Source organism: Sphaerodactylus townsendi, linkage group LG01, assembly GCF_021028975.2.
Source record: "Sphaerodactylus townsendi isolate TG3544 linkage group LG01, MPM_Stown_v2.3, whole genome shotgun sequence".
In the NCBI taxonomy this organism is placed as follows: domain Eukaryota; kingdom Metazoa; phylum Chordata; class Lepidosauria; order Squamata; family Sphaerodactylidae; genus Sphaerodactylus; species Sphaerodactylus townsendi.
In genome coordinates, this window is record NC_059425.1 from 89,029,621 (window position 1) to 89,054,793 (window position 25,173).

General features: G+C 41.3%; 1 protein-coding gene across 10 annotated transcripts in view; it reads left to right on the forward strand.

Moving 5' to 3' along the window:
• WDR27 (WD repeat domain 27) overlaps positions 1 to 9,542 on the forward strand; it is a 101,562-nt gene extending 92,020 nt beyond the window's left edge. For 5 of the 10 annotated variants that reach the window (XM_048486960.1, XM_048486978.1, XM_048486951.1 and 2 more), the window contains one exon: positions 9,079 to 9,542. In XM_048486960.1, the coding sequence (XP_048342917.1) occupies positions 9,079 to 9,237 (159 nt within the window). In that variant the 3' untranslated portion in view covers positions 9,238 to 9,542. Of the gene's footprint in view, positions 1 to 4,021; positions 4,643 to 9,078 lie in introns of those variants that run through there. The other 5 variants (XR_007243692.1, XR_007243697.1, XR_007243699.1 and 2 more) reach the window with 3 other exon arrangements.
• Positions 9,543 to 25,173: the final 15,631 nt, after the last annotated feature.

A 25,173-nucleotide genomic window follows, 5' to 3' on the forward strand; every position in this document is an offset into this window, starting at 1 on the left:
AGCTAATTTATGCTCACTGAGAGATGAATCAGTATTATTTATAAAGTGTTTATATTAGTGCTTTGGAGGAATCTCACTGTTACATTTGTTAAACAGTTGAGCAATCTGGTGTTTCCAGACTGCCCTATATTTGTGCAGACCATTCTTTTGGGTGAGCTTTTGAACCTCCAAACTCTAATGTATCCCGCAGGTATACTCTAATATATCCCCAACAGGTACTTCTCAGTACTGTGAGCACTGGAATATGTGGGCACGTGGCAGTTCTTTGCTTTCATTTCCTCATTCTTCCTACTCCTTTCACAAATCCCCCTTCCCTCTACCTGGCCTCTTCCCTTGCCACACTCATTCTTGTATCTTTTTAACTGTTCTGTACAACATTGTCCTCCACCTATTTCAGGAACACAGTGACTCCCAACAATCCCACCTTGATGAAATAAACGTTCATCCTTTTGCTTACCTTGTTCTGTTGCCATCATTTATGACATGGATGTCTGACACACTTTTCACCAGGCACAATACGTGTTCAGATCATAACCATTTGGTTTTAGGATTCTTGATTATTTGTAAAGTCTTTAAGAATGATCCCACTGTGAAGATATATTGAAGTATTCACAAGGGAGCATGTGCAAATTTGATCTGAACTGACACCAGTAATGGAGATTATGTGATATTAATCATATTATGTAAGGATGCATTTTATTGTCCAATAACCTGGAGAATAAAGCAATCCTTAAATCTGAATTCTGTTTCTTAAGGAATCCATTGCATTATAACAAGTCAAGCTACACATGACAGCATCCCCAACTTCACTATGAGGATTCCCTGCCATTTTAGAGATGGAATTCCCGCTGTTTAGAAATGTCATAGGGTTCAGTCCTGATTGGAATCACAGTGAAAGGTGTCTGTTTCTTCCTCCCTCCACCTGCGCAGTGTTCTCAAGAGGCCAAGTGCTGGGTGGGGGGAGAGCTCTTTGAAATGCTATGAGGAGACAGGAACTCATACCCCCGCCCCCACTCTATACTGTGGTCTTGATTAGGATCACACCCCACCCATGACTTTTGTAAACAGAAGAACTTCAGGCTCTAAAATGACAGAAGCAGTTGCTGTTAGTCCTCAGCAAGCTTTTTGGACTTGAAGGAGGAGTCTTGGGCACACGTTGACTTCTCTTCCAAGCCCTGTCATGGAACATGGAAGGAAAAATTAGAGAAAAATGTGGTCTGCATAGTGGATAATATTGTACATTAGACATTAGATAATATTAGACATGGGGTTCAAATCCCTTTCAAACCATGAAACTCACAGACCTTAGTCCAGTCATTGTCTTTTAGCAAAACTGACTTCACAGGGTTCTTGTGGAGAGAACGAATCAGGGGAAACTGTACACTCTTGGGTCTTCTTGGATAAAAGTGTGATAGAGAAATAATTAATCTTCTTAAATGGAACAATATATCCTCGTAAGATCTGATACCCATGAAAGGAGGCCCCTGCTGTCCACAGAGCCCTCTACAACCCTACATCTGGAGGAAAGAGTAATTTTGGTAAACCCTGTGGCACTTTTGTCCTAGTTTACATCCCTTTATGAAGATGGAGGAATATTTTTATTGCTGCTGATGTGTGGAAACAGATGCAAACAATGCTTATATGTGGGTATGCAACATACAGCTTCTCTGGGGAGTTTTGATAGCTAATTATTTTAAAGTCTATCACCGCCTAGGGCTAAATTCTCCACCCACTGACTTCTCATATATGTCAGTGATGGAATGTAAAGCTGGGAAATAGCTCTGTTTGGAAGGCAGATGCAAACTATGAGACTTCTTCCATGATATTTATTACACTGCATAAATGAATCCCACCATTCCTCGAAATGTAAACTGTCTGGATTCAGGGATTTTAGAGCCTGATTCTAAGTGCCAATAATGTGGATTTAATGTCCACATAATGCCTGTGCATCAACTGTGTTGTGTGCCCTTGTGCAGCATTATATTCGATACTCCGGTGCTGCATTTTCGGGGATGGGAGGATTGTACCTCACCTTTGCACCCACATAGCACACTAGTCCCAGTTCCAACACCCCCTCCAACAATAGCAAGTAACTATATGTTTTTGTGTTCTCTGCTGTAGTGTTACCATGGCCTCAGAAGGGTCAAGAGAGGTTGAGCAAGACCCCTCTCCTGTCCTGGCTGGAACATTGATGATCACTTCTATTGTGGTTGCCTGGCAATTTCTACAATGGCTACTGTCAGGATGTTCCTTTCTTAAAACTACAGGCACTACTTCTATGATTTGGGGTTAACCACCCAATGTATTTTTTCTTTCTTTTTTAGATTTCAGATTTTTTCCCCAAAAAACCTGGGGCATTTTTCATGGAAATATCTGTGTTGCTTGTGTGTGACTCCAGTCTCTGCCATCTTTTTTTAAAAAATTTTTATTATTAATAACAGAAGCATATATAAAGAAAATACATAAATATTAAACAGACATTTTAACATAAAATATCAACAGAGTTACATACACCTATAGTTACACACATAAATTTGTATACCTTCCACCTTAATCCTAACCCTTTGTCCCCACACACCCATACAGACACACATTAAGAGAAAAAAAGACATAAAAACAAACAAACAAAAAACTACAAAGAAAAATATAATGCGTATATATATATATATATATATATATATATATATATATATATATATATATATATATATATATATATATATATAGTCTTAGCAACATATATATATATATTATATATATATGTCCAACTGAACTTCCAAAAATCTCTATTTGTATTTTTCCCTTAATCTTGTATGTAATTTTGACTATTACAACACTGTTTTCTGAATATATTGAGTCCACTTTTCCCATTGTGTTTGGTAATTATGATCTAGCTTATAGTCGGCTTCATCTACTATTTTTGCAAGTTTTGCCAATTCTAATACTTTAATTTGCCATTCAAATTTGGATGGATTCTGATTAGATTTCCAATATTTCGCCCATACAATTCTGGCTGCAACTGTTAGATATTGAAACAGTGACAGTTGAGTTTTACTCATTTTTAAATCTATCATACCCAATAAATATCTTTCTGGTTTCAAAGAGATCTTCTTATTTAGAATGATGTTAATTTCTTTGTGTATCATTTTCCAGAATTGGGTGGCTTTCTCACAAAGCCACCATTGGTGAATAAATGTCCCCGTTTGTTTGGAACATTTCCAACATTTATCTGATGTATGATACATTTTTGATAATTTTGCTGGTGTAATGTACCAGCGCATCATCATTTTATAATGATTTTCTTTAATATAATTGCTTCTTGTAAGATTCAGTGTGTTCTTCCATAATCTTTCCCATGACTCTAACATTATATTGTGACCAAGATCTTTGGCCCATTGTATCATATAGCCTTTTATATATTCTGCTTCTAGATCCAGTTCTAAGCAAAATTTGTAGAGGTTACCAATTAATTTTTTCGAGGATTTTTGTATCAATAAGAATAATTGATCAGGTTGCAGGTTGGTATTAAATCTATTTTTATCCTTGGAAAAACAATTTTGTAATTGCATATAGAGCCACCAATCGATCAGTCTCTGCCATCTTGAATCACAAGGAAAGGCAAGCTATACATGTTTTAATTCATTAAAAATTAAATTATGTCACAGATTTGGTTATGCTGAGAATTAGATGTGTTGATTGTAGTTTCCAATTTACAATGCTAGTGTCTTATCTGTACATTTTAAAATTAGATATGATACAAAATTAGATATAATACTCTGTAACATAGTAGATCATCTCCAGTCCACAGAAATGGCCATTTATCTTTGTATTGATAACTCAAGGTTCTTCTAAAGAAAATCTAAATAAAATAGGGTTTTCAAGCAAACTAATATGCTGGGTGTAAATTGAAGCCATCTTTTAACATTTTTCAGTAAGATCCAACACATTAATTGCATTTTTCATCAAGCATAAGTTAATGCAAATGATGTTCCAATCATATGTTTTCTGTTTTCAATTATAGCTCACCACTGCCACTTTGGATGGCAAACTGCAGTTGTTTCTACCCTGATGGCAATCAGCCCCAACACCTATGGCTCAACTACACTGAGAATAAAATCTCCCTGAGGGAACAGAGAAGATTTGTAATTGGTCAAGCTGGAACATATTTCCATTAAAAAGAATCTGCTAGATTATTTGTATCTTCTATAAATCCATTGGGAGTTGCTTAAAGGCTTTTTCATGGGGAAAAATCTAACAGCAAAAGTTTGGTATAAGAATACTGAGTATTTTCTATTCTTACTCCAGTTTACACATTACAGTATATCTGCTTTCACACTTCAATGAAACTTCACAACAACTAGAAAATAGTGAAATGATTTTGTCAGGTTGGATCCCACTATCAGCGTGTCTCTGCCTGTACTGCATTTTGTACATTTATTAGGGAATATCAGATAAGACTTAAGAAATCTAGTGTTTGCTGGATATTTACAATTTCTGTTCTGGGACTTTAGCAACTGCCCTCACAGCTGGACTTTTTTTTAAAAAAAGAATTTTTGAGCAGTCAATTGACAAGTCAGTAAGTTATTGACTGCTCTATGATGTTCTTGCCTGAATCTTCTATAATAAAGTGATATTATACTCACATGTTACTCTTCCTCTTTATCCAGTAGAGGTGAGATGCTTTTATTTCAGTTTGGGCTTATATCAGTGGTGGGATTCAGCAGGTTCGCACCACTTCGGCAGAACCGGTTGTTAAAATGGTGCTTGTAAACAACCACTTGTTAAATTATTTGAATCCCACCACTGGCTTATATTCCGCTCTACCCCAGCCAATGGCCAGACTCAGGGCAGCTCACATGCAAACAATACACAATTCAGTACAATTCAGCCCAATAACTATTTAAACCCAACTCTTAACATAGAATTTAAAACGCTTTTGTGGCAGTAAAATTTTCAAGTAAGTTTTCCAACAGGGGGAGATCATGTGGCAGAAAAACCAACCAAACTAAAAACTGTCTCTCATCCACCAGAACCAACTGCATTCAATAAAAAGGGAAGGGGGGGAAAGGGGGATAGAGTGGAAAGGAGAGGAGGTATGAGGAAAGGGAAGGGGAGACCAGTCAAGATGGTAAAAGCATAACCTCCTCAACCATCGGCCTGGTGGAACATCTCAGTCTTACAGGCCTTGCAGAACCGCACTACATGCCACAGGACCCTGGTCTCAGGTGACAGAGTTCCTTCAGGCCAGAGCCAGGGCTGCTTGAAAACACCTGTTGCTCAAAACTACTTTCTGGTGTCATAAGTCTGTGACTGGAGAGGGGGGGGGGAAACAAGCCAGCCCCACCTCCCACTGTGCTGGCATGGCCTTATGTGTCAGTGGAGCTCCAGGCTTCTCCCTTCCAAATGGACAGATGAAAGGAGAGGAAGGCCTTCAGTCAGATAGCATCTAACTCAAGTCATTCTCCCTTCAGATCTGACCGGCCACACCTCCAGGCTGTTGGATTTGACAGGCTTCAGAGCTGACGGAAGCAGGGGGAGGGAGTACTTTAGTCTGGCAGTGTGTATCATGCCATGCTTCCAAGCTTCTCTATTCAGAACTGATAGGGAGGAAGTCCTTTTATCAGTCAGTGTCTGCCAGGTCACACCTCCAGGCTTTCAGATACAGCCAAGGAAGGGGGAGGGATTCTTTCAAGCAGGCAGGTTGCAGCCAAAGCCTTAGAAAAGAGCCATTCTGAATTGGAGGCTGTCATGTAACACCACCATATTTTTCCCCTCAGAGCTGATACACCCAAGTAGAGGGACACAGAGCTGATACAACTTTTACTCAGGCTGGCACGAATCCAAAGCCTTTGGAAAGAACTAGTAAATCTGAGACTCTGTCAGATTGCCCCTCATCAGACAGAAGGAAGGTGCCTTCATTCAGCCAAGACCTTTGAAAAAGAGCTCTTTGGAGTCCAGCTCTATCTGATCATACCTTCAAGGAAAGATGGTGACAAAAAAAGTATGCAGCTCTACTGTGTGATCCTCCCAGCAGATAAGGTGCAGAGAACAAGTATTTATCAGCACCATTTTAAAACCACAATTGGCACAATCCTCAGGAAGCCCCTTTTGAACCATAACAACAAGGTGAAAAAAAATTTCTTTAAATTTAGTTTATTTTTCACCAGAATGTCTACTCATAAGAAAAACAAGTCCTCTATTCATGGAGGCAAAAAGAGAACATGCAGGAATAGTGCCCCTCCTGGTGATGTGATTGTTTTGGCAGTTAACTGCCAGAGAGAGGAGGGGGCACTCCTAGTCTACTGGAAAGTTTTGGAAATCCACTCCACGGCTGGCCTGGGCACACACAGTCCCCACTGCTTAGCTGCACAGATTACTTGATGAACAACTGTTACAGCTTTGTGCAACTCTCTCTCCACATTTATTCCTAACTTCAGTCCTATGACTCTCCTCATGATATTACTGAGAGCAAAATGAGAACTGCCGACTTTCCTGAGCCCAACCACCCCACGAACTTTATCAATGCCCATCAATCCTTTGCCCTTGCCACCCATTTTCCCCAAAGCAATTTGGCAGCATGGTGGCTGAGAGGCCTTCTTGTATGACCTCCACAAGCTGTTCTGCCACATAATTACTGTTCTGCTACCTAAGCAAAACTGTTTCTGGTGCCCTGTGCCCGGCCAGAGCAGTGTGGAGAGTCACAAGCAAGGTTTAACAGTTCAAACAAAGGGTTTAATATTTAGAAGAATGGAGACCCTAAGTCCTCCCAGGATCTGTGTAAAATAAAGTACTTGCTTGACTGGACTTTTGTTCTTTCTTTGACTGCTTCCAGGAAAGTCCACTTCTTTAAGTTCTTAGAGTCTATCTGGCTACTATTCTCTGTAAACCTCAACTTTGTGCTCTCAGTACACCTTTGATGTGGCAAAATACTTCTGCCTCCTAACTCCTTGGGCACCTGTACTGAACTGAACTGAGTTAAACAGGGGCATTGCTGAGAGATAACAGAAAAACTGCCTCTTGGGAAACTTCTTAAAGGGACTAAAACAGAGGACTAAACCCATGCTATTTATGGGAAACTGATACTTAACAATGAAGATAATAAAGGCTTCTGTGGGGGCATGACAATTACAACATTGTCCCTGAGGTGAAGAATCATGGGATTTGTGCTAGTAGCATCTCAGGCTAACAGAGGTTCCATTCCACAACTATCACCATTGCCCCCAATGCTGGCATTTAGAAATGTTGTGAAAAGTACAAGTAGCAATGGATAAATGAAGCTGGGTCAGCACACCACAATGACCAACATATGCATATGTGACATCCCCTTCCCCTGAATTTTCTCTGTCAATTGCTGGCAGCAACAAAAGATTTAGAAAGGTCTTAGTGGGTTGCCATCTACATTTGACTTGGTGTTACAAATGGTGATCCATGGAGAACCTGTCATAATTGTCTTTTTAAAACAAACAATTGTTTTGCAAGGTTTTGTGTGGCTTTGAATCTCTTTGATCTGGGGAATCTTAGGGCAAAAGCTGTGTGTACATACTGTGGTGAATAAAACCGCTTCCACACACTTTCAGCTCTTTATCTGTCCTTACAAAACTCTCACCACTGTAATTAGGAACAGGACAGAAGATTATATACATTCCAATGACATATTATGAAAACATATATTTAGAGAAAACAATTCTATGTGGACTGCAAAATCTATGTAATGAGAAGAAACCAAAAAGGAATAAAGAAACCAAACAAAAACCAGCGAGCTCTATACATTTTTGCAAATGTCCCATTATTACTCATTACATTCATGAAGCTGCAACTTAAACAATATTTCAGATATAATAAATGACAGTAAAAGGTGCTCAGGCTTTAGTGAAGTGTAATATACACAGAAAATCTAAAGAACATTAGGCATGGTTGTTAAATTTGTTGTAGTGTCATGGAGGCTTTTTCTTACTTGCTTCAGACACAAGATTGCGATATCAAAACTGAAACCACAAGGACAGAGTTGATCATATGGGTCCCTGCTGTCCACCCATCAAGCAAGTGACCTCAACAAGATGGGAAGGGAAATTGCCTCCTTGTAGCTTGGGTTGATGTCAAATAAAAGTGACACCTGTACCAGGATTTTTCCTAAGCCATATTTCCCAGTGCACCAAAAATAGCATTTTCTCATTCACCTTCTTTTATATTTACTTTCACTGACCACAAAATTTAGGCAAAAATGGGGATGGTGGGGTGTCAAATGACCCACAGGGGGTGACCCCATCCTCCCCTACGCTGACCCAGGAGTCATTTGCCCCCCCTGCCCCCTTGGGTGGTATGCGGTGCCTGTCCAAGCCACCTCCTTCCCTCCCCAGGCCTTGGGAGTGGGACTTAGGGGTGAGGGCAGCTCAGACAAGCACCATGGCAGCAGGCCGCCTCCTGGGCCACCTGCTGTGGCACCCTGTCCCCGCCTTTCTCCAGGCCAACCTCTGCCCTCCCAAGGGTCCAGGGAGGGCAGGAGGTGGCCTGCAGGGAGGCAGGGGGTGGCTCGAATGGGCACCACAGCAGCAGGCTGGCCCAGGAGCCAGTCTGCCTGTATGGTGCCTGTCTGAGCCACCCCTGAGCCCAGCCCCCGATCGCTACCTTCAAGCACCGTGTTGTCCCCGGGCACCATTTCCCCCCCGATACGCCTGTGGTTCACATTGCCCATTTTCTCCCTGTTGTACAATCAACATGTAGCTGTATGTTCCCCACAATTTGAACAGGTTCCAAGTTTGTCTAGATTGCATCCATTTCCTGAATGAATACAGGGATGGATCTTGAAAGAATGACAGTGCTACTTTCAGTTTTTCCATTGCTGACATCTCATCTATTTCCACTGTTGACATCTTATCATCAGGCAATCATTTTGTTGATTTGGTATCATTACTATAAAAGGACTTTTAACTCAAAGCTGGTGTCCACTGGTGTTTTATTGGCAAACGTTTCACTTGCGTATAATGCTAAACTCCTAACACACATTTATTAGGGAATAAGTCTGATTGAATTCTGACTCACTTCTGAGTAATAATGTAAGCCATATGTCTTTATTCTCAGCTCTTTTTTGTCTCCAGAAAAGTGCCTCAAAGAAACCATAGGAATGTTTGTCCAGTACATGCTTGGCTACTTCCAACTCTCACAAGACAAAGGGATCAGAAAACAAGCCAAAGAATCAGATCTACAAGCAGAGAGAAAAGGTCCAGGAGCTACAAATAAGCCATATACCAGATCTACCTGGCATTTATGCTGAAGGGCCCCAAAATCTAAATGTTTTAGTCCTGCTGATGTATATTTATTAAACTTAGCATGCCATCTTCTGATAATAAACCAACATACCAGGAAATTACAGTACCAGGACATATACTGGGAATTTATCAGAGTTAAACCAGCTGTTCATATATCCTTCATGCAATGCTAAAGGCAAACACAGTTGCATATATTGAGGATGCTATCAATATGTTTGTAACAGGAGTGATGCAGAGGTGTAGCTAGGGAAAATGGAGCCCAGTGCAAAATTTGAGTTTTGCGCCCCTCCCCCCTCAATGGGCAGCTGCTGTGATTCTGGAATCCACATCCAAACAGCATCACTTTCAATGGTGTTTAAACTAGGGAGCCCAGATTCTCCTTTTAAAGGGAGAATCTGGGGTCCCCAGTTAAAACAACATTGAAAGTAATGCTGTTTTGGGGTGGATTATCCCCCACCCTAAAACAGCATCACTTTCAATATTTAAACTGGAGACCTCAGATTCTCCCTTTAAATCTACGCCAAGGGGGTGGGGATTTAAATGGAGAATCTGGGAAAATTTGGGGGATGCCTGCTGTCAGGGGTGCAATTGTTCAGCTAGAAGCACCAAACTTTCAGGGTATCTTTAGAAGACTCTCCTTATAATGCCACCCAGGTTTGGTGAAGTTTGGTTCAGGGGTCCAAAGTTATGGACCCTCAAAAGTGTAGCCCATCTACTATTAGCTCCCATTGGAAACAATGGGGGATGGGGTAATCCCCTTTGGGAGTCCATAACTTTGGACCCCCTGAACCAAACCTCACCAAACCTGGGTGGTATCATCAGGAGAGTCTCCCAAAACATTCCTGAAATTTTTGGTACTGCTAGTCTAAAAATTGCTCCCCCTGCAGGCCAGACACTGAAAAAACACTAAAAATACAAAAAACCCACAAACGAACCTAAATTTTTTGCGCCCCCCAGGCGTGCGCCCGGTATGATGTGCACCCTCTGTCCCCCTGGTAGCTACACCTTCAGATCCTCTGAAGATGCCAGCCACAGATGCAGGCGAAACGTCAGGAGAAAATGCTGCTAGAACACGGCCATACAGCCCGGAAACCACACAGCACCCCAGTGATTCCGGCTGTGAAAGCCTTCGACAATACATTATCCTTTTTTTTTGTATGAACACTTCCATTATGTTTCAGAAGCATTACAACACATTAACCACCAGATCTTAATTAGATTTATAAAGATCAAAACCAAGCCAAACAAATCTGTGTGCAGGATCATACTGATTTCCTGTAGATCACCACCACTGCCAATTAGCGGGAGCTCCAGGACTGGGAAAAGAAAGGACTTCTTCAGCTAAAGGCCATTGTAGTTTTAACAGAAGACTCACCAAAATTAATGTAAAAAAATACAAACACCATAGAATTTAAAAATACAAGAATTAAACAGACCCCAAAACATTAAAAATTATAGTAAATACCCAGTAAATCTTCCTTCTCATATAATGACCAAACTACAATGAGTTTGAGCAGTTTAGTTCCCAATACAATTTTGGTCCAAATTTTCTTAGTTGCTGATGCATACAAGGCTAATGAATAATTCATATAGAGCCTCATTATGCAGAGTGGTAAACTAAAGTACTGAAGTCAAAACTCTGCACACGATCTGAGTTTGATCCCGGCGGAAGTTGGTTTCAAAGTGGACTCAACCTTCCATCCTTCTAAGGTTGGTAAAATGAGTACCCAGCTTGCTCGGGGTAAAGGACAGACAACTGGAGAAGGCAATGGCAAACCACCCTGTAAACATAGTCTGCCTAGTAAATGTTGTGATGTGATGTCAACCCATGAGTCAGTAATGACCTGGTGTTTGCGCAAGCAACTGCCACTACATAAAGAGAAACCATGCAAGTTCTATAGGAATGCATGTCAGATGCATTCTTTTCTGTGCCCCTGGGTTCCAATTAAAGTGGGCTCCAATAGCCTTGAGAGATTTATAGCTAGATTCAGAGCAGAGAAGGCAGTACAAAACATAATGTGGAATTTTTTCCAATTCTTCATCATGTCTTCAATGCAATCCCACAGAGTCAAGGAGATGTGATCAGAAGGCTTCTAGAAGATTTTGAGTACTAGAAGTACCCTCCCCAAAAACAGCTGTGAAAGGAATAAGAGAGAGTGCTTGTCCCTCAGTTCTTCCTTCACGGTTGTAGCAGAGTATCATTACGAGACAAGGTAGCCCACAGTGGGGAACAGAGGGATCAGCAACCCTGAAGACTAACAGCCCAATCCATAGCCCTAGGTGTCTGGGGTTGGCACCAGTGCTGCAGGACACTTCCATCTCCAGAGGGCTTTCCAGAAAAAGCAAAAACAAAACAAAACCCCACCACTGAAAAGCCCTCCACAGGGCCAAGTTGACTTATGCCACCCAAAGGGGTAGCATAAATGCAAGCCCTGGGTTGTGACGTAACTGCCTGTGAACCCAGGGAGGAAGCTGACTTACATGAGCTCCGCCCCGGAACACCCTGGCCAGCCCCCTCTTATGCTGGTGTCCAATTGGATGCTGGTGAAGTTCTGCACCAACCCTGACTTTCAAGTGTCACTGCTGCAAAGCTGAGGGGCAGAGGGCTGCCAGTGCCTTTGCCCTCTCTGCTGGTGTGGGAGCTCCTTGCGCTCACAGAAAGGTAAACACATCAGTGCAACCCTGCACTAACTTCATGATGCAATTTGTCCCTCTCCCATAGCACTAGGCCATCAGACAACTCTGGAGGGTGAACTCTATGTCATCACATCCTGACTGACATCACTTTCCTGCCCTCCCCAAACTCTTCCCTCTCCAGACTGTGTCCCCAAATCTCCAGGAAATTGGAGTTGTTAGCCTTAAGCAGTAGCCTTCTTACCTCCCACCAGAAGTCCAAATTCTGTTCCTCTTATCTTTCTTCAAAATGTGCAAGACTTAAATCTCTCCTTTAATGACTTCCTAAAGGGAACAACAGCCCTATTCCAATCTGTAGTCTTTATGCAATGGTATAATTCATACTAGATCAACTTCAGGATTCAATGTGATATGAACACGAAAATATGCAATTTGTGAGAGAAATAAAAAATAAGCTCTTTCCTACTGATAAATGGTTTCCCCGTTGTATGCTAGCAAATCATTCCGCCTCAAAAGTGTGGATGGGGGTGTTCATAGTTCAATTTTTTTCTCAGGCAGGAACTCACTGTGTAGTCTTAAGCTGGCCTCTCAGTATCCATTGAGGAATTAAAAATAGTGATCCATATTAGAGAGGATTGTTAGCTTGGAACACTTTAAAACATCACAGAATTCCTAAATTTTATAAAGATGAAAGTAATTAAGATTAGTATGTGAATCTATTCTGTAAATCCATTCTATAAAACAACTGATTTTTTTCCATTGTAGACAGGAGTCCTGAAGTGAATTTGTCCAAGATGCACTGACCCCCCCTCCAAAAAAAGCAGACACATCATAAGAAAACCATTTGCTGACAAATACTTCTCACATGAGCCCTTAGGCAGATGTGTGTTTTAAAGAGCTGGGCTCAGCAAGTCAAATTGGCAATAAATAATATAAAGAAAAAGTTCACACCCATTTTGAAGTATATTATGGAGTGAAGTGGCTTTCACACTGACTCTGGTTAATGGAAACACAACATCAATTCAGAATATAAGTTTATTTCACAAGCAGTACCCACTTGATCCATCATACACACATGCTACAATAATGATGTCTCAAACATGCAAAAATTCCAAACCCTACAGAGCAAACTTTTTAAAGCATTTGGTGTATCTTCTACTATACATTGCAGAATCTGATTCCTCTTTTTGTAGGACTCTGGCAAAGACTCCTCAATTGTCTTTGCAACATGAGAATTCACAAGACCACTGGAATTTATTGAATCTCTCATTTTAAAGGGAGCATGACAAAAGCTATTTGGAATCTATCCTGTGTATGCGTTTTTTCAATGAATAAAATCACATTGCTTGAAATAAACTGTTGGCTAAACAAAAGGAGGTGGACTAAATAAAACAAAAGCAGTTTATTTTATAGCTTGCTTCAAAAATGGTTTCATTCTAGTTTATATAATTTCTTGTTGCTTATCAGCCTTCAAAGACTGGTGATTTCTTGTTCTTAGTCCTTGAAACCCAAAGATCTACATTTACAGTCATGTGAATGATTGGAAAGGGACTGTGATTCAGTTGTGAAGCAAGCACATGTGTCGAAAAACATAAGACTACATCCAATCCAAGGCACCTCAATTTAAAAGAGCTTAGGCACAAGGTGCTAGGCAAGATCTGTTTGTGCATGTGATGGACTGCAAAGAAAAGTGTTTTTTAATTAGTGCAGATCTGTCAGGAGCCATTATTGTTTACACTCAGAGTAAGGCATAAAGGCCTAAGAACAAGAAAGCCATCTGATTGACTGAGGCAATCCTGCACTCTGATTAGGTAAAAGATCTGATGACACTGAGAGGGAGGAGATCTCCCTGTGGAGAACAATCTGAGAGGGTTTTGGAGTTTTAGTTCTTGAAGTAAAGAGCTATTATCCTTTACTGTGACAAAACATAACAATTCTGAGGAAAGTAGTGGCAGTCAGTGTGTGTGATTATGGATTGTCCTACTGTGTGACAATCTTGTGTACTGTGGTTTAAGCAAATATTACACAAACTGGAGTGTACTGGTGGTTAGGTTATTGGGGGCCTCAGGCTGAAGAGCTATCTATATATATAACCAGTAAGGGATATATCTTCCAGGAATAGGGGAGAACAATCCCTTGGATTAGTTAGTCTGCTGTGCATAGGAAGCTGAAAGGGAAAATCAAGAGAGTCAAAACTGTCCTAGATGCTTGGAGGTTATTTAAAAACACAATAATAAAAGCTCAGCTGGAATGTGTTCTGCAGGTTAGGAAAGGCAGCACCCAGTCCAAAAGAAAGCTACCATGGTTAACAAGGGAGGTTGAGGAAATTATCAAAAAAAGATGTCTTTTAGAAAATGGAAGTCCAGCTCAACTGATGAAGAATACGAAGAAGGAACACAAATGGTGGCAAAAGAAAAGCAAGTTAGCTGTAACGGAGGCAAAAAAAGATTGAGGAACGCATGGCTGCGAACATCAAGACCAGCAACAAACAGTTCTTCAAGGACATCAAAAGTAGGAAGCCAGCTAGGGAAGCGGTAGGCCCATTAGATGACGAAGGAACAAAAGGTGTGCTAAAGGATGACAGGGAGATTGCAGAAAAGCTGAATGAATTCTTTGCATCTGTCTTCACCCAGGAGGAGGTGAGGAAAATTCCTGCACCTGAACCAAGCCTCTTAGGAATCCAAAGAACTAGCGAAGATAGTGGTAGACAAGGAAGAAGTTTTGGCAGCCACTGATAAACTAAATGCTACCAAATCCCCTGGCCCAGATTGCATTCACCCAAGAGTTCTTAAGGAGCTCAAGCATGAAATTGCTGATGTTTTCACTTTAATATGTAATTTATCCCTGAAATCAGCCTCCATCCCTGAAGACTGGAAGATGGCCAATGTCACACCAATCTTTAAGAAAGGATCTAGGGGGGACCCAGGGCAGTCAGTTTGACATCTGTTCCTGGTAAGTTAGTAGAATCTATCAATACAGATAAAATTATAAAACGTGTAGAAAAGCAAGACCTGCTGAGGAAGAGTCAGCATGGCTTTTGCAGAGGCAAATCCTGTCTTACAAACTTACTAGAGTTCTTTGAGGCATGTAAACAGGCATGTGGATAAGGAGAAATGTAAACAGGCATGTGGATAAGGAGGGACCAGTGGACATTGGTACTTGGATTTCCAAATGGCTTTTGACAAAGTTCCTCACCAGAGACTATTGAGAAAACTTAGCAATCAAGGAATAAGAGGGGAAGTCCTCCTATGGATTAAAAACTGGTTGAGAAACAGGAAGTAAACAGTGGGTGTAAATGGGAAGTTCTCACAGTGAAGAGATGTACGGAGTGGTGTCCCCCAAGGATCCGTTTTAAGACCAGTGCTCTTTAACTTATTCATAAATGACCTGGAAGTAGGGGTGGGTGCGGATGATACCACATTATGTAGGGTGGTGAGAAAAGCTCCAAGTGGACCTTTATAAATTAGAAGAGAAGAAGTGTTTGGATTTATATTCCCCCTTTCTTTCCTGTAGGAAACTCAAAGGGGCTTACAATCTCCTTGCCCTTCCCCCCTCACAACAAACACCCTGTGAGGTAGGTGGGGCTAAGAGAGCTCCGAGAAGCTGTGACTAGTCCAAGGTCACCCAGCTGGTGTGTGTGGGAGTGTACAGGCTAATCTGAATTTCCCAGGTAAGCCTCCACAGCTCAGAGCGGAGAATCAAACCCGGTTCCTCCAGACTAGATACACAAGCTCTTAACCTCCTACGCCACTGCTGCTCAAATTAGGTGAGTGGGCTAAGAAATGGCAAATGCAGTTCAATATAGCAAAATGTAAAGTGATGCACATAGGGGCAAAAAATCCAAAAAATCCAAACTTCACATACATGCTACAGGGGTCGGTGCTATCAGTCACAGACCAGGAAAGGGATTTGGGCGTCTTAGTTGATAGTTCCATGGGAGCTGTGAAAAAGGCAAACTCTTTGCTGGGAATAATTAGGAAAGGAATTGATAATAAAACTGCAAAGATTGCCATGCCCTTATATAAAGCAGTGGTGCGACTGCACTTGGAGTACTATGTTCAGTTCTGGTCTCAAAAAGGATATCGAAGAGCTAGAAAAAGTGCAGAGAAGGGCAATGAGGATGATTGAGACTGGGACTGGAGCACCTTCCTTATGAGGAGAGGCTGCAGCGTTTGGGATTCTGTAGTTTGGAGAGGAGACATCTGAGGGGGTTATGATTGAAGTCTATAAAATTATGCATGGGGTAGAAAATGTTAACAGAGAAATTTTTCTCTCTTTCTCACAATACTAGAACCAAGGGGCATTCATTGAAAATTCTGGGAGGAAGAGTTGGGACTAATAAAAGGAAACATTTCTTCACGCAATGCGTGATTGGTGTTTGCAATATGCTGCCACAAGAGGTGGTGATGACCACTAACCTGGATAGCTTTAAAAGGGGCTTGGACAGATTTATGGAAGAGAGGTCGATCTATGGCTACCAATCTTGATCCTCCTTGCTCTGAGATTGCAAATGCCTTAGCAGACCAGGTGCTTGGGAGCTGCAGCTGCAGCAGAAGGCCATTTCTTTCACATCCTGCATGTGAGCCCCCAAAGGCACCTGGTGGGCCATTGCAAGTGCAGAGTGCTGGACTAAATGGACTCTGGTCTTATCCAGCAGGCTGTTTCTTATGTTCTTATTGGGTTTTGCTTTTATTTTCCTCAAGAGAGTGTGTTATATTTATTTTAGGGCTTTCTATCGGTGAAGACTGAATGAGGTACTGAAGTTAATGTACCAAGCCTGATAGAATCCAGAGTGTTTACTTATTAGCCAGAGTACCATTTGAAGTATAAGAAATTGCACCATCTTAAGAAACATCTTATTACCATTTAAGCTTACTGAGCCTGAACAAACTTATTTAAGCTTGTTCCTGTAAACAAACACTGCTGATTCTCTTCCAAAGATCTCTGTTGTAAATATATATTTCTGCTGCCCTCTACTCCTTCATCCAAGTTCTTCATCTCCCATGGCCATCCCCTCTCTCTGTTAAATAAATCGTTTATTCTGTTTAAGTTATCTCTGGCTAAGTATTATTATTATTTGTGCCTTATAAGGGGTTTGCCAAGGAAGGTTTTAAAATAATGGGCTTCCCTCACTTCTGAGAAGTATAACAAGGCTGATGGAAAGCACTTCTTATCACCAAATGCTACTACCACATTAGAAGGAGCACAGTCCCTGAGGTAAAAAAAGTCAGGAAAATCTGACAAGCAGGATCAGAGAATGGTTTCTTTGCCTTGGTGATTTGAGGAAGGTGTAGGGATCCATTGCAGTGCACAAGACCCTAGACAATCAGAAAAGATGCTACCGAGATTCATGGACCAACATGTGAGGTAGATTCATGTGTTCAATGTGAGGACATTAGGGTTCCCTGGCCTTTCCTGGTAACTGGTGTGTGTTTGGGGGAAGATCTGGAGGAAGGAACATTGGGAGCACACAACACCAACTTTTTAAAAAATCTCTGCCATCCCTCAGAGTTGTGGCAGGCAACAAAGCCCCAGAGGAGACTCTTTGGGGCTACTGTGATAATCAGCAACTGCTAAGCTTTTATTTCTTTTTGGTCTACCATTCCTAACCTTTTGTTGTTGTTCATTCAGCAGCCCCAACCTATCTAAAGTGAGATTCTTAGTACTGACCTCAAACTGTTAAAAATAATAGTAGGGATGCCAACATCCAGGCATTATGTGGAGTTTTTTTGGAATTACAACTGATCTACAGACTACAGTGATCAGTTTAACTGGAGGAAATGGTTGCTCTTGAGGGTGGACTCTATGTCATTATATCCTACTGAGCCCACAGACCTCCTCAGTCTCTGCTCTCCATGGGCACTGCCCCCCCCCCCCCAAATCACCAAGAATTTTCCATCCTGGAGCTGGCAACATAAAGCCAACTTACCTTCTGCCAAAAGACCAAACCCTCTTCCTCTCCTCTTTCTTCAAAAAGTTCAAGACTTAAAAACTTTCTGTCTTGATTTCCTGAGGGGAAAGAATGATCTTTCCCCACTGTTTGTTGTGGTAGTTTAGATTTTTCTCTCTTCTCCCCAACTGAAGGCACACTTCATTCATTTAAAAATATTTTAGTGTGTTAAGGAGTAAACCTTTCTCTATACATTTCTATGTGAGTCATTTTCTACATCCTTGTGTGCATCAAGTCACAGCCCACTAATGGTAACCCCAACAAGGGGCTTTCAAGGCAAGTGAGAAGCAAAGGTGGGTTGCCATTGCCTTCCCCTGCAGAATCTTCTGTGGTGGTCTGCCTTCCAAGTACCAACCACAACTGAGCTTCCAAGATCTGACAAGATTGGGCAATAGAGTTAATTGGTAAGATTAAGTATATTGGACTCCCAAATTTTTGGGATTCTCAAAAAGTCCAAAATCCCCATACTACTTTGGGTTTTTCTGAGAATTAAAAAATATGAGTCCATTGAGAAATTTTTCCAGGGCTTAGGGGTGGAAAGAGCTGTTTTTTCCAGGTAGAGTCACATAGCTGTTTGTGACTCTCATTAGAAGAATCCCCAGTTTTGGAACTGATTGGGTCAGGGGGTCCAATTTTATGGGGCCCCATTTTTCCTCCATTGAAAACAATGGAGGATGGATGTGGCCCCCTCTTTGGTACCTCATCCACCTCCATTGTCCTTTTGTCCTCGCAGCAGCCTTTGAGGTTTGTTAGGAAAATAATAATCTGTGCTGTGTCACGCATTTCTGAATGCTGCAGTCATCAAATGAAGAACTTTTTCATTTGTGTATATCATGCAGTGATTGCTTGCTTGGGACATGGTCACAACACCCAAAACACAAGGCATTTTAGTAGAATCTGTTCAGCTGCAATAAATCAGATGGAAAACAATCCTGTGATATATAAATTCTGCATAATTGGATTAATTCCACAGTCGAATTAGACCATGCTGGATAAATGGCTGAGGGGCTGCCTTTGACAAAGTAAGTTTTCCCTTGTGGTGGTCATACTCAGTGTGTTTTAGATTATGGCAAAGTGCTGCACTGAGGAATCAGTCTCTCCCTTATGGATGGTGCCTAGCATATACTGCTAATTTGTTCTAGTTTTACTGGTTACTTTGAAGTGGCTACCCACCATTACTATGGGATTAGATTTTTTGCATTTGGTGGCCTCTGGTCACTCAAGTTTCTTTCTTTCCTTGGTGGTCCTGATTCTAGCAGTTGGGAGCACATAGAGGCTTCTCCCTCTTGCTCATATAAAATCCTTCCTTTTGTCTCTGGAATGTTTCTTTCCATTCTGAGTTGTCTTTTCCTGAACTCTACTCCCTGCACAATACTGTTTGTTCACATGTGTATCTTTGCCTTAAAGGGAACTTTTTTATTGTTTTACAACCATGATTTAAGCCACATGCTGAGTTTGGCCGTTATGGATGCCATATGCAAAAGTATCCACAAAATTATGTATGGAAGATATCTCAACTGTAGAAGTTCAGTCCAGATAATTAAAATCTTTTAAATCTCATTTCCCAGACAATTTAAAAACTCCAATCCAGGAGAGTATGAGCTACTAGTTATCGGATCTATATCAACATTTGGTTTTTTCCCTTATAATTTGCAATTCTACTGCCTCTTTATAGACAAATCAGCAATTGTTTTTGCACTTCTATTCTGTTGATGAAAATGTGCATACTGCAGTCCTATGCACCCCCTGGGGCTAACTTTCAAGTAAACATACCAAAGATCAGGATGTTGCTAAAGATCATCTTCTTGATATTGAAACTGAATTTTCTTCAGGAAGTAGATATTGACTTTGAACTCCATGGGAGCATAGCTGAACCAGAACCTGCCACCTTGTGGAGGTGGATTGCATATACCACCTGCAAGGTGGTAGTGGCTCCTGCCCACTTTGTGTGGAGCTGCCTAGAGGTGGAATGGCTCTACAGACTATCAGCCCATTGGGATTTTTCCTGATAGCCTCAACAGTCAATCTGAGCTTCACAAGGAAAGTTTGAGGTGATATGCTCAGGCATTCACATCTGCATTTGAACAAGATATGGTTCCCTTGTGATGCTATTTGTGTTAAAGTTCTCAGCATATCTAATAGAGAACAGTAAAAAATGGTTTTCAATTGAGTGCCTCAAACAGGATGCTGCTAAAAATATGCCACTGTAAAACACTACAAAATATTTTTAGGCCTGGGGTGTAGTCAATCAACATGACCAGCAGCATCCTTCAAATGTTTTAGGAAAACAGTGTCTATGCCAGCAAAATAGTTTCCAAGTTACTCAAGTTTTAAGAACTGTCGGGGGGGTGGAGGGTGGATCTCCTAGCATTCTCAGCAGAGTAGCAAGAGTGAACTGTAGACAATCCTGTGGAAAAGGTGGAGGGAAACAGATTTTCCTGGCTCTAATTCATTAATATTACTTCCAACATCCTATGGTGCTTAAGAGCTTTTTCATTCATGATTACCTAGAGCCAGAGGACAGCTGGAGAGCATTTTTTTTTAAAAAACCCTTTCTGAAAAGCCATAGATAAGAGTTCTGTAATAGCAATAAGATGACTTTGTAAGTGGAGAAAGGTACCATCATCTGACTTCCTGGTTTAGTTACATATCCAGGAATATTTGCCATGAGCCATTTTTATGGAAAAACCATACAAAAATATAGAAAGCCTCACTGGAGAATTTGAAACAACATATAGAACAGTGATGGTGAACCTTTTCGAGACCGAGTGCCCAAACTGCAACCCAAAACCCAATTATTTATCGCAAAGTGCAAACACGGCAATTTAACCTGAATACTGAGGTCTTAGTTTAGAAAAAAACGGTTAGTTCCAAAGCATGCAGTAAGTTTGGTGGTAGTTGATGGCTTTGCTTTGACACAACTGTGCAATGCTTTGAATGGGTGAATCACAACCCTAGGAGGGTTTAGAAGTAAGCCCCATTGCCAGCAACCGAGCTTACTCCCATGTAAAGGATTGCGCTTTAGTTCTTCGCATGAAAATCAGTGGGGTTTAACAGCACTTAACAGGGTTACCTACATGTTATGCCCAGCAGCCCAGACCAGCCTAGATATGTGTGTGTGTGGGGGGGGGGGCGATTTTCCACCCCCAACATGATGAACTCTGTGTGCGCGTGCCCACAGAGAAGGCTCTGAGTGCTACCTCTGGCACCCGTGCCATAGGTTCGCCACCACTGATATAGAATAATACCTCTTGAACCCTGCTAGCCAGTTTCTCAAGTGCATATTCTCATGCACATGTGTTCACTTTACAAATGAAACTGGGAATCAGCACCTGGACCAATGTGGAGTTTAAATGGCATTCAATTTTACATGTGTTGAATGAAACGTGAGAATTACCCAGTGCATGTGAAAAGAAACATTAAATGCACACTGTAAAATGTTTGTACATGCATCCACTGTAACTTGTGAAAAGGATTTCAGAAACAGTTTCGATGTGCAACCGGCTGCATAACTGTGAATAACGTGAGCTTCCAAAATAGTCAGGGGACCTCTGGAACAAAGTGGGTTGTAGAGGAAAGAATGAGGATATAGGCTCAGGGGAGATCGCTACAAATCTTCCTCTGGGTGGATTTTGGTGCAAGGGCAGGTACACCAACATCATACTGGTGCATGATGTCACTTCCAGTAAAAAGCCAGAAATGATGACATGGCGTCATGTGGATGCTCTAGGTTGATGCTCTACAATTTGCCAAAACTTTAAAGTTATAGCACCCCCAACATAATAGCATTTATGGGGTTTTTTTGCTTTCAATGACAAGATAATGAGATTGTAAATGCTGCTGAAGAATTCGTAAATGTTGTCTAGCTGTGGAACATGTTGTAGCAGCTGCCAGGACAGCAGGAGTTGTAGCACTGGATAGCAAATTGCTCTTAAATTTCAGATGCTGGTATGTATCTCTTGAGAATGAAATCTGCGTGACTTGAAAATCAAAAGATATGGGCCCACTTACAACATAGACATTAGGACTCTATGAAGGAAGGGATTTCATTGGTCCATGACTCCAAGTTGTACAGCAATGCAGGCTGAGATTCTCATTTGCAATTGCAACACTTAATTTGCATTTTGGTTGTTTACTATTTGTACTGTTTGCACTATTTGCTTGCATTGAATTACTATACACATATATTATATTGTTTATTACATTTAGCAGCTTGGGTAAAGTACAACTTTGTTGTATGCAGTGGTGTACCGCTAATGGTACATGGGGTATCCCGTGTCCCTGGGTGCACACCGTTTCATAACATGGGAGGCGCCTGGTGCCCCCACGTGATGAAACCACGTGCATTTGAGCTGCCCATCATTGAGCCTTGCCCCCTCCCGGCCTCCCTGCAGGCCAGCTCTTGCCATCCCCTGGCCTGCAGGGAGGTTGGGGGGGCAGGTCTTGGTGGCAGACACCCGTGGTGCCCGAGTTGGTTGCCTTCCTTGCTCTCCAGCCTGGATTGCAGGGAGGACAGAAGTTGGCCTGCAGGGAGGGAGGGCAGGGTGCCGTAGCGCCCATTTGAGATGCCTTTCAAGCCCTCCCCTCCCCCAGCCTCCCTACTGGCTCCCATAAGTGGGATGCAGGGAGCTGGGTGGGGGGAGGTGCGGGGAGGGGGTCATGCCCCCGGGTGCCATTTAGGCTCGGTATGCTACTGATTGTATGGGGGTGTCTGTCTGTCTGTCTGTCTGTCTGTCTGTCTTCTTTTCACAAAATTATATAAAATAATTTCAGAAGTGTATTGGAAAATAAGCATAATCCCACACAGAATTTCTGTCACCAAGTGACAAGATGTTCTGTGGACTACATCTGATGTTTTACAAATGTTGTACAGTATGTCAATTAAGAAAGAATTCTACAAGATCAGAATGAAATGCATTTGATACACACACACATTTGCACACTGTTTCTTTTTAAAAGGATTCAACCTATGGCAAATTTATCTCTCTCAAAGGTATGTTACCCTCTATGGCCTGACAAGAAATTATAGATTTTGTCTACTGCCACATTGGTCCTAAAATCCAGATCCATTTTTTCCTTATCCTCTTGGAAGTTCCTTGATTTGTTCCTGATTCCCAACAACCATTTGTGGTGTCTTTTTTATATTATATTATTATATAATAATATTATTGGTGAATTTCCCTTTACATTTTCAACTCAAAATCTAGCCACAAATGAAGCTCAGAAAAACAAATCAAGTATGATATAATGTAAAGAAACTTCCAGAAGGAGCAAATTTTCATAAGAATGTACTAAATGAAACAAAAACACTTTATCCCATGATTTATTTAGCCATCATAAAACCACAATATGCTAAATGGTCATTGAGAAGACATGAGTTCAATAATTTTCTTTCAGCTTGACATAAACAAGGGTGTTATTTTCCAAGTGGACATAAACCACCAGACTTCTTGACATTCTGACTGTGACAAGTAATTGTTGTTATACTGCCTGTGGATTCAACACTGCTTTCCTTGTGCTTGGAAAACCATTTCTTTTACAAGGGAAAAAAAACCCATTACATTGTCCTTGGCAAGTAATTCAGTCTCCATTTAAAGAATCACCTCACACCATGTATTCAGAGGGATTTTTCCACCTAAAAGTTGCTCCTGAGCCAACCATTCTAACATTGTACCCTAAAAAACAAGGGCTCAGCGACAGAGCATATGCTTCATATTCAGAAGAATGGAGGTTTGATGCTTGGCATGCAGTGTTAAAAGGTTTCAACTTTGAACAGCAAGCTGTTGATCAAAATATTAGTACTATTAGTAGTATATGTTTGGATCATAGATTTAAATATATAGTAAAAAAACAGGATGTCAAGCTCATCTACACTTCATCTGAAGAAAAGAGTTAGGGTTGCTAGCTTTGTGTTGGGAAATACCTGGAGATTTTGGGGGTGGAGCCTGAGGAGCAGGGGTTTGTGGAGGGGAGGGACTTCAGTGGTGTATAATGCCACAGAGTTCCCCTTCCAAAGCAGCTATTTTCTCCTGGTGAAATGCTCTCTGTTGCATGGAGATCAGTTGTAATCCCAGGAGATCTCCAGCCAATGCTTGGAGCTCACTAATGTACCAAAAGTTTTAAATTGGGAATTAAATACATACAACAGGTGTAACTTAAACATTTGCAGTGGTTCAGAAAAGAGCTATCATTTACTGCATCAATCAAGGAGACATAATGTATCTCTTCCCTCTTCCTTTGCCCAGACTGGTTCACACAAATGGTATCTCTGTATGAATGCATTCCTCCAGGAGCTAGTCTGGTGACCCTTTGTGTTCCCATGAAGATCAAATGCCATAAGAAAGTGCAATTAAATATGTTTGTTGATAACAGATGCAAATGCAATTTCTTTGTTGTGCTTACATTCTTCACTCCTCCCATCTGCATCTGTTTTTCTATCGAAATAAATTCAAAGTTGGTTTGATATAGTATCAATACTACAATTTCCCTACAAACTGGAATTCTCAATCAAATTAATCGTAGGCATGTAACTTCAGGTTACTTGTTTTCCCCATTTTTCCGGGCTCTTTAAAAAACAGATATAAACAAAACAAAATTTAAAAATAATAGAACAACAGAAATTAAAACCATATCCAAACAACAATTGCAATTAAATTCCAAAGCAAGAAATTATATATGTAATACATTAAACAATCTATATATATATAAAGCTAACAGTGTATTTGCTACTGATGTTCTAAAGCCGAAACGCCTGGACAGATTGCTTTGAAATTTTCACACAACGTCACACTCGCATGCAGCCAGGTTTTCATACTGTTTCCACACCTCCTGTTATGTACATGTTACAACTGTGCCAGTTATTGTGTACATGCCACACCTGTGACAGTTGGAACCACAGTTCTGTTCCGCAACAGCACCATCTGCTGGCCATCAAAGCAACACCCTCTGATAAAAGGGAAACAACCATGCTACCTTTGAAAACCCCTGCCACCTGGAGTGAAAGGGACGGGGTCCGCCATCTGGACATGGCCCACCCACCCTAGTGGAGGAAGGGGAAGGTGAGGGAGGGCCCAGGGGTTTGCTGGACCAAATGCTCTGAAATTTGAACACAATGTAGCTCATGCCTCCCAGCGTGTTTTAAGCTACTTACCTAGCTCATGTACCACACCTGCCCCAGGTAAACCATGATAACAAGCTACATTCTGCCCAGTTCTCCTCCCCACATATGAACCAAAAGTCAAGTAGAAACAGATACACACATCTCTTAGGAGTGCGTTTCAGCCTAACTGTGAGAGGTATTGTGTATATGCCACACCTGTGACA